The following is a 9,438-nucleotide window of genomic DNA, read 5'->3' as shown; positions in this document are numbered from 1 at the left end:
CCTCAAAGAAGAAATCCAAGAGAGAACCCAATGAGCATATTGGTTGCTTCCGTTCTGACCCCGGAGTCTTAGGCTCTAGGTGAGTCCAAGAGGTATCATACTCGCCTGGATAACTGCCTAGAGCTCAGCTTGAAACTCCTAGCATATGGAATTGTGAGTGTATCAGATAACTGGATCCAGGCATATTCAAGTGGGCCGCTATATAAGGCGCCCTCTTCTTCCCCAAAGAGGTGTGACTTCGAACACAGTCTCTCCTCCATTGTTTAACTCCAAAAGCTTGCTAGTTTCCCCCTTGTGCCCTAAATTCTTCATCCATTTAAGCGAAAAGAAAGACGAGCCTGGAGTTCGAGACTCATTTGTCTTGGGATTGTGGGGATCCTAAGACGGTTGGGCTTGCCTAGAACCTTCAAAGGTTGTGGGTTTGCTCTGAGCATAGATTGTTTCGGGTAATCCCAAGTCTGAAGAATGGCTTTGAATCATTTTCATGTATATATAATAACAATATACAAAAGAATAGTTGCGATCAAAACAATTTTAAACATACGAACTGAATCACTTCAATGTCTGCAAAAATAAATTAGAACCTTGCACCTTATAATTGTATAGTTACTCTCTTAACTGTTAATGTATAACCATCCTATGCATGCATATGTGAGATTCCCGCCTAGTCCTCATAACAAAATATAGATGGCACTGCACTAGGTATAAGTAGCCAGTGGCCCTAGAAGCGTTGTAGGTAAAACCAAGTTAGCAACCAACTAGTACACCAGTACAACACAAGCACATATTTGGATAATTTTTTGGCATAATATTGTGTTTCATAACCATATGGACCAACTTAGGGCAGTGCCCCCTGCTATAATGAGGGATCAAAATTCTTTACATACTCACACCACTTAGATAATAAAAGAAACTATGTAAACTACCATTTGAATTTCCAGCCAAAAAGCCTGCTATAATGAGGAACCAATGAAAACGAAGATCAAACAATGTCCTTGTCACTTATGTTCCATAACTCAAATCAGACTCGACAGCAAATATAGACCACTCGCCGATCAAGTTCACATTTGCTCAGATCCAACTGAGTGAAAACACACTCCAACTTCTTTGGAAACATACGAAAACGAAATTCAACAAACCAAGAACCATGAGCAACATTAATGCACACCCCTCACCTCATCGGTCCAACCCAAGCCAAAGGCATATCTAGTCTGTTGAAATCATGGTTTGCCTCCAAGCTTGGCTAGCAAGCCTGTGGATCCACCTGCCCACTGCCTGCTACTCGGGCGGTTGATTGTGGTGAAGGGATCTCGGTGCCTCGTCTCCTGCTAGTAGGTAAAGTTAGTTTTTTTCTTCTTGGAGGGGCAGCTTTCTGGCAGATGGCAGCGCTTCATCTTCGAGCTGGTCTTTCGGGCTCTGATCCTTCTCGAATTCGTCCATTTGGACAGAGTCGACGGAGCTCTGACATAGATTTTTGTCATCTCCTTGAGACGGCAAGGTTAGGGTTTCTCGCCGTATGTGCGCATCGGCGAGATTTCGTGTGAGGCGCATTAGATCGATTTAAGGGTTAAATGGCAATGACGGTGGCTCTACGACACTATTCGTAAGAGGCGCGTGCCTGAAGACTTCTGGTTGTCATCGAAAAGGTCAAACTGGCTCCGGTAGGGGAGCGGCAATCGGCGGCTCATTTTGGCAGCGGTAGTGGTCGTTCAGCGGTTTAGGGTACTTGATGTAATTTTTATTATGCTTGGGGTGCTATATACTTCTCATGAACGTTTTTAATATATTTGGGTCCTTTTTTGAAAAAAACATAGTTCATGTGAGAAAGCTACATCCCGGTTCATTAATAATCCCTTCCATTTACAGCTCAATTAGAAATCAGCGGCAACCCTAGCCAGCAGTCGTTGCCACTGCTTCCCTACACGTCTTCGCCTTGGCCCCCCTCCTCTTTTCGGTCCGGCAGCCTCGTCGGTGGCAAAAAGGGTTGAGCACCATCCGTCTCATTTTATTTTACTTCGTTTTTTGTTTCTAGAGCGACATCAACGAGTTTGTGGAGACGATGTCGTGTTGGAATAACGTCTCTTAGCTCTCTCCCTACCTCGACGATGTCCAATTTGGCATAGGCGAAGGGCTTGTGAGTGTTTGTGTCCCCGGATCTATTGGTTCTTTCCAGATCTTGGCAGTCAGTGTGTCTTTCAAGGAGAGTTATTGACTGACTACTGATGTGGCCACTTCAACATCATCTTCCATGTTGTTCTGTAGCTTAGCCGGTTTCTCCAACCCTCTGAACTTTTGGTGAGTCATTGCAAGACTGTTCTGCACGGGGTGATGCTCCAGCCGATGTTGCTTTAAGGATTTATAGATTTCATCTCAAGGGATGAGTGGTTATATATTGCGGTCTTCAAAGTTTGGTATGGCGAGGGCGTTTGTAGGTGTCACTTTCTTTTACTGTAGGTTCAGTGCAATTTCCAATCCTCGGTGGGTAGCGTACGATCGGAGGAAGAGGAAGACTAGTATGCTTTTCAATGTAATTTTATTTTTTACTAGTCGTTCTAGGTCCAGATGTCTATCCATTGTAGTGGCTTATATTTTCCTTGAGATTAATCAGATCTAAGATCATCTTTATTTCAAAAAAGAATCTCTTCCATGCTTAAAAAAATACCCCCTTCCCCTAGCTTAAAAAAAGTATCTTCTTTTCCTGATTATAATTAATTAACAGTTGTTCTTTCACGATAAAAAACAGTGGAGAATTTCTATTGGTCACAGGATCTCCATTGACGACCGATGATTGCTTAAAATCTTGCAATCATGTAAATTTTGGACCACACAGAAGTATCTGAAATTTGGAAATTCTTTCAGAATTCAATCTATCAAAATTCACTCAATGTTAATGATTTTTGGGCGAATTTGAGTTATGCTTGAAATTCGTTTGGGCTTGGCCCGAAATTTTGAGGTACCCACCGAGATCTCACACACTTCGTTGAACTCGTGAGCACAGGTGTTGCAAACCCTTGGGCCCACACGACACAGAACGCACGCGGCCCGAGGCGATAGAACCACGCACGGCGCGTGTCTCGGACAGCAGAGCAGACGCACTCAGACAGCAGACAGCAGACAGAGAGTTCGAGTACCGCCTCCAATGGCCACCGCCGCCGCAGATCCCGCTCCGCCGGAGATGGCGCTCCCAGAGGAGGACCACCCTGAAGACATCAGCGACGACGCAGAGGAGGAGCTGTGCCGAATCTGCTTCTGCCCCGGAGTGGCGGGACGGCCGCTGCGCCACCCCTGCGCCTGCCAAGGCACTATCGGGCACGTCCACGACGAGTGCCAGCTCAAGTGGTTCGCCACCAGACACCAACGCCGCTGCCAGGTCTGGATGTTATCTTCTCGCCTCCTCCGCTCCGCCTAGGGTTTCCAGCATCGCATCCGCCATGGCCCCCCTCTTGTCTGCTCCCGTGGCTGCCCACGCTCTGATCCGTCCAGATCCGTCTTGTTTACTGCTGGTTTCAGTCAGATCTAGGTGCGGTGTGATGTTTCCTGCCATGATCCCTTCTGAAACGGGAAAATTTCGTGTCATCTTGTTGCTGCAGTGCTTGTGCTTAATTGCTGTAGGTGTGACTATCCTTATTTTTCTTGTTGATGTGATGCCCATGCTGATGGATCGCATAATTGTTGCAGGTCTGCAGATACGAAATGACCACCCTCCCTCTCTTCGCCGAGGACGCCCCCGCAAGGCTGCCCTTGTCGGAGTTCATGGCGGGCTTGCCGGGCAAGCTCATGAGCCTGCTGCTCCCCGTTTTCCTCATCGCATGTGTCTGCCGCGAAACTGCCCACCACCTCACCAACTTCTCGTCATGGCATCTAGTGCTCACCAGGAGCTTTCCTCAGCCGCGTGGTCTGCTCTCCCTAAGCCTCTCTACCACCTCCATTGTCGCTCGGGCAGTGCTCTCGGTTGTGCTTGCGCAGATGTATGTGCCATTCGCTGTAGCGCCATTCACGCGCTGGGTTGAACGTCTGGGAAATCGGTGTCAAGGGATTAGGGGGATTGATGCATTGCACGTCCTTGCGCTACTTATTGTTCAAGCTTGCTGGGTGGTATGTCTTTTTCTTCTCAACCAATTCCTTTTGCCTGCCACTTTATTTATTTTATTTCTATATGTGCTACAATGGGTGACTATTAGACCATATTACTGGAGTGGTGCTAGGTTTTTATATTGTAGTAAAACACCAATTAATGCAGTTGTGTTATGCAATTGGAACAATTAGCACATCTTTGTCATGATTCTCCCAATGTTTTATAGTTAGTCATAGTTTAGTATGGCTCCACTTCAAAGTGTATCATCGTTTACGTGTATAGGTTACTGCCAGAAATGGTAGCAACGCTAAAACGATGATAACGTGGGAGGTTCAGTAAAAAAAAGCTGATAACATGGGATAAACTAGTAAAATAAGACGATGTTCAATTCTTTACTTCTTCTCCAGTTTGCAATTTTGCTTACTGTTCATCAGCATGAATAGAGACAATAGTGGGAGGACTATTCCAGAATATAGATGCGATTTCTTCTGGTTATTATTTTAAGTGCACCACCAGAACTGTATAAGCCTGCCATGCTCTTTTTGTGCTTTAGTTTCTCCGCAAATGTATTATTTTCTGTTACCTTCTTAGGCTAGTCAGGGGTGGCCCCACCAGTGCAATTCATGAGTATTCAGTTGAATACTCAAAAAGGTTTGAAAACTGTATGTGTTAGATATGTACTAAACGTGAACCACCAAATTTAGTACAGAAGGAAGCATTTGTTTAGTTAGTAGAGACTTGTTCAGGGAAGAAAGTATTCATGAGTTTGATATCTCTTGCTACAATTCGTTTTCTGTCATTTTGCACCTTTCCCATTTTCTTTCGCTTGCATTATACTTTCTGACACCAGTATTTGTTTTTTCTTTGTCATCCTCAACTTTAGATCCTTTCACACTATAAAATGCACGCAAGCACAAGTTCACCTGACTGAGAAACAAAAGTGAATTCATAAAATTTGAAAGAAAAATACAAATATACGTTTTATAGCTCGTTGTGTACATGCAATTATTTTTTGTAAGAAAATTGCATCTCCGCAGCCAATTACTTTTGGACAAACCTCAAATATGCCCATTCTTTAATGAAATTTGCAGAAGTCGTAGTTGGAGATTATTTCTTTTAACATGGGCGTGCATGGTGGTGCCAAAACCTGCTCTTTTGAAGATTTTACTCTTTCAAACAATATGTTTGCTTTATTATTTTCGTAATACCAATCTTCAAAATATTGGGCCTGCTACTGAGGCTAGTTCTACCCTGGGTGTATCTATAGGGTTGTGGCTTAGTTGAATCCTTTTAGGCAGCGAGTACCCAGTGGCGGAGACAGGGGGTGGCCAGCAGGGACTCAGGCCCAGGCGAACATGCATATTGTTCTATTAGATCACTGTTTACTTGCTGTTAAAACCTTGTATTTCTATTGTCTGGTCCTCCCCAACATGGATTAACAGCACTCGCCCCCCACTTCCATGTATTTTTCTGGCTCCGCCACTGCGAGTACCTAACATTTCTTGTGCTTGTCTTTTGGTACTTAGTTCCAGAAAATCCTGACTATGTGCTTGTCTAATCAGGTGTTAATAGCTGACATGGCCATTGCTTGCATTTTCGGTTTTCTCCCATTCTCACTTGGAAGGATAAATTTATGGTGCATGTCGCCTTTCAATATTGCCAATGTGGGTGAAGTCAACCCCTATATTTCGACAGCTTCTACTATTTTGGTTGGATATATATTTCTCTTTACTACGGGCGTATCTTATGTTGGGCTGATTACTTTTCATCAATACTTGGGTGGCAAGCCCCTTATGATCGCAATTTTCTGTAGAAGACTGTCTGGTATATTCTTCAGTGGGATCACAATTTTGTTTCCAAGGTTGCCTGGTATATTCTTCGGAGGGGTATTAAATCTAATCACTGTTGCCAATATTGGTGTTAATATTTTATACACATTTATACTACACCCACTGTTCATTGGTTGGTTGCTTGATATCTGTACTTCAAAAATGTTTGGTGCAACAATGTCTCAGAGGTTAAAACTTCTGATTGCATCATCGTCTGCTACTACTGCTGTTCATTGGTTTATTGGACACACCTTTTTGTGTCTGCGCCCCAGATTTTTCACAATTATTCAAAAGGTATTTATTATATTATATCTGTATCATGCCAATAATATATGCACAATACAGCTCCACTGTATAATGTGTGTTGTACTTCTTTCTTGAGTAGATGTTGAAGCCAAGAATTATGATTAGCTTCGTCAGACATAATGTTCATGAACCATTCTACATATTCTATTTCAAGAAGCTTCCTGGGCTTTCTGTCGATATTACCTTCATTGCTCTCCTCATTCTAATTCCGAGCAAAATTGTTGTCCACTTGGCGCCTAAATTGTTTCCACTCAATATCACGTAAGTATTTTTATATTTGTTCATCATCTGATGTATCTTCCAGCCTTTGGCAACTTAACACATCTAATTAAATATTTTGCAAATTGTAGCTACTTTGATTATCCTGCTATGGGCACATCATTCTGGCAAGGGCCACTGTACTATACAGAGTTACTTTCTGGAGTTCTTTACCTCAAATTTCTCATCGAGAGCACAGTTTTATACCTTGAGTGGTTAGTCCCGAGGGTAGGATACTACTGGTTTGTGATTGCTGGAAAGCCTCTCTTGGATGTTATCTTACCAGACGAGCAGCCTGAAAGCACCGATGAAGTTACCGTCAAAAGGTAAGCACCAATAGCTTTGTTCATTAAAGGAACTTCGCAATATGCACATTTTTTTTGTAGCCTGACTCCATATATATACGTCCATTTCGTACTAAAATCTATCTTCTACCATTCACTTAGCTAAAGCCTTTTACAATGCCAGAGGTGTTGGCTGCACAATTTCCAGTAGATGTTTACCCTTCTTGCACATTGTACCAGGGTATTTGTTGTTGTTCAAACAATTCCACAGGCGGTGCTATCATGGTTGGTTGTTGTGATATGTAATACTGCTATGCTTTTCTTTTCAATCTCAATTGGGCGCACACTGTTGTCTGCCATCCCTGAGCTGCTAGTAGATCAAATGAAGTCCAATGGTAATTATTGTTCACAGATGATCAGTGGACTTCCTTTGCAAAAAGAAGTATATTTTTATCTTGTTTGGGCTTATTTGTGCAACTTTTTCTGTCAGATCTGTTTGCTATTGCCATTGGTTTTGGTGTCATATCATTTACTATTGCCGCCTCTAGAGATGCATTTGTCTGCATGACTTATGGGGGAACACGCCTTGTAGCTTTGAAGATACATGTGATATTCTTCCTATGGGTGAGGAATTTAGTCGAGGTGCTTTCATTTGTAGGAGTACTTGTTTATTTTTATGCTACAGCTCAGTAACTTAATTAAATTGTCTGTTTGCCAGGTTTTCTTCATTCCTCTTTTGATCGGTTTGCTTGTTGATCTATCACTGCTGTCACCCTTCATCATGCCTGGGCCTGGTAACGATATTCCGGTTCTAAACTTTTTCTGTACTTGGTCCCTGGGGCGGCTAGTGCAGAATTATGGGACCAAATTGGTGAGTTGCAATTTCTGCTGCTGCTTTGCAGACGTCTAAACTTATGCTATTATCATACAGGGTATCAAACCTGGTATAATGTATTAGAAATTAATCTCTATATGGCACTCACGGTGTACTCGTTGCAAGATAAAGAAAATCACTGCCCAAGTGAACTACCAAAATAGATGTTTGCTTGTTTTCGTTTATTCTATCCATAGTTTCAATTGTAGCCATGGCACCTAGTCTTTCCCAGTTTTGAACTCATAATTTCTTTTCTCGTGTCCTATGCCATGGGATCTTTGGCACCCAGTCTTTCCCATTGTTCAACTCATAATTATTTTTCTCGTGTCCTGTGCCGCCACGCATAACTTTCACCGGCTGCCCCGTGATGAGTTTCTATTGGGGACTGGTCTTGCAGCTGGCACACTTATAGGGCAGAATGCAGCTAATTCCGAAATTTTACTCTAATTTGATTATAGTCAGATAAAAATAGGGAATACTCTGACGGTCATATGTTTTTATTGTTGAAGGGTCGTTCCTTCGAGCTCAGGGGTAACCTTCCTTTCTACGCCTATTTCATCGATAAATGTTGGAGCAGAAAACTTCTGTTGGGAGACCTTGCAGCAACAACGTACAAGCAAGAATTACTGTCTTTCTCCATGGAGCTGCTCACTGCACTGGCAATCCCTTATGTGCTCTCAAAGGAGGTTTTCCCAAGGCTGGGCTACTCCGCCGTGAACTCAACAGTCCACCATGCCGCGTGGCTGTACAGCTTTGCCTTATGCGTACTCTGCTATCTTGCCAAAGAATCCTACAATAAACTCCATGATTCTATCTGGGAGGACCGATACATCGTCGGGCAGAGGCTGGAAGACGTTGATTGAAGACGTTGCCAACAGTAACTGAAGACTCTTCTTCCCGGGGGACTCTGTATCCCTATCCAGTATTTCGTTCAAATCAAATAAGGGTCGGGCATTATGAACATTTAGTGCGCAAACCTCAAGAAAAACATAGGTCACATTCACTTGCAAATGTGATGATACCAGGCAGACAGACAATGTTCTGCTGAAACTTGTAAGCTTGTAAATGTGGATGCTGCAGAGGGTTGCTCCCGAACCCATTGTTGAACTGATTTGTTGTTTGTAAATTTATGCCTCTTTTTTTCCTGTAAACCGCTGATAGGATGGATGGGTTGAGGAGAAAAGATCTGGTTGCCTTGGACATGGTTTGCTTTCTTTTTGCAATGCTGCAATGTTCTGTCTTTTTAGTAATCATTTTTATTTCTCATCTGGCTTTTTGGTACCAGATATGCTTTGATATTGTTATAAGGCTGTTATGCTTCATCCAATCAGCACAGAAATATCTTGGAGCTATATGGATCCAGTATTCGTAAGATTCTGGTCAAGATGGCAAAATTTCAACATGGGAATATAATTTTCCGATGTGGTTCTGTCGTCGTGCTGGGTATGTTTGGATTTTGACCAAAGTAATCCTACCATTGTTTTAGCTGCGACCCTGCTGATAGCATCGTGCAAAAAAATGACATCCTAATACTATTTTGCCAACTCTTGCTGGTCTTTTTTCTTGCTGATGTGAGCAACCAAAATGCTGTGCCAATGTATTGGTAGGGCAACCTATGCATAAACTGAACATGTCCATCTATATATAATGTTTTTTTTTCACTCTTTCCATTGCTATGATGAACACATTTTCTCATAAAGGAATATAACTAATTAATAGATGCTTCCCTCTTGGTGGTTAAAATAAAATAGATTTGTGGTGGATGGTGATGGCAGAGCGCGAGGGCGGCATAGCACCGTGAGGGGTGAGTGT

General features: G+C 42.8%; 1 protein-coding gene across 1 annotated transcript; it reads left to right on the top strand.

Moving 5' to 3' along the window:
- The first annotated feature begins 3,079 nt into the window (after positions 1–3,079).
- Positions 3,080–8,826, top strand: LOC109773070 (probable E3 ubiquitin ligase SUD1). Its single transcript, XM_040392530.3, has 9 exons — positions 3,080–3,370; positions 3,679–4,095; positions 5,638–6,198; positions 6,290–6,471; positions 6,561–6,794; positions 6,993–7,147; positions 7,243–7,376; positions 7,471–7,623; positions 8,136–8,826. Exons 1-9 carry the CDS (start codon positions 3,140–3,142, stop codon positions 8,487–8,489), a joined length of 2,421 nt encoding a protein of 806 aa, XP_040248464.1. The 5' UTR covers positions 3,080–3,139; the 3' UTR covers positions 8,490–8,826.
- The last annotated feature ends 612 nt before the right edge of the window (positions 8,827–9,438 follow it).

Source organism: Aegilops tauschii, chromosome 1 (genome assembly GCF_002575655.3).
Source record: "Aegilops tauschii subsp. strangulata cultivar AL8/78 chromosome 1, Aet v6.0, whole genome shotgun sequence".
NCBI lineage: Eukaryota > Viridiplantae > Streptophyta > Magnoliopsida > Poales > Poaceae > Aegilops > Aegilops tauschii.
Note: the sequence above shows the minus strand (reverse complement) of the source record. Positions and strands in the feature narration are given on the sequence as shown.

Bases quoted from the DNA above. Each gene is read 5' to 3' on its own strand.
- LOC109773070 (XM_040392530.3), top strand. From the start codon at position 3,140: ATGGCCACCGCCGCCGCAGATCCCGCTCCGCCGGAGATGGCGCTCCCA. The intron at 7,148-7,242 runs GTAATTATTGTT...TTTTTCTGTCAG, and splicing joins AGATCAAATGAAGTCCAATG to ATCTGTTTGCTATTGCCATT. The intron at 7,624-8,135 runs GTGAGTTGCAAT...TTATTGTTGAAG, and splicing joins AGAATTATGGGACCAAATTG to GGTCGTTCCTTCGAGCTCAG.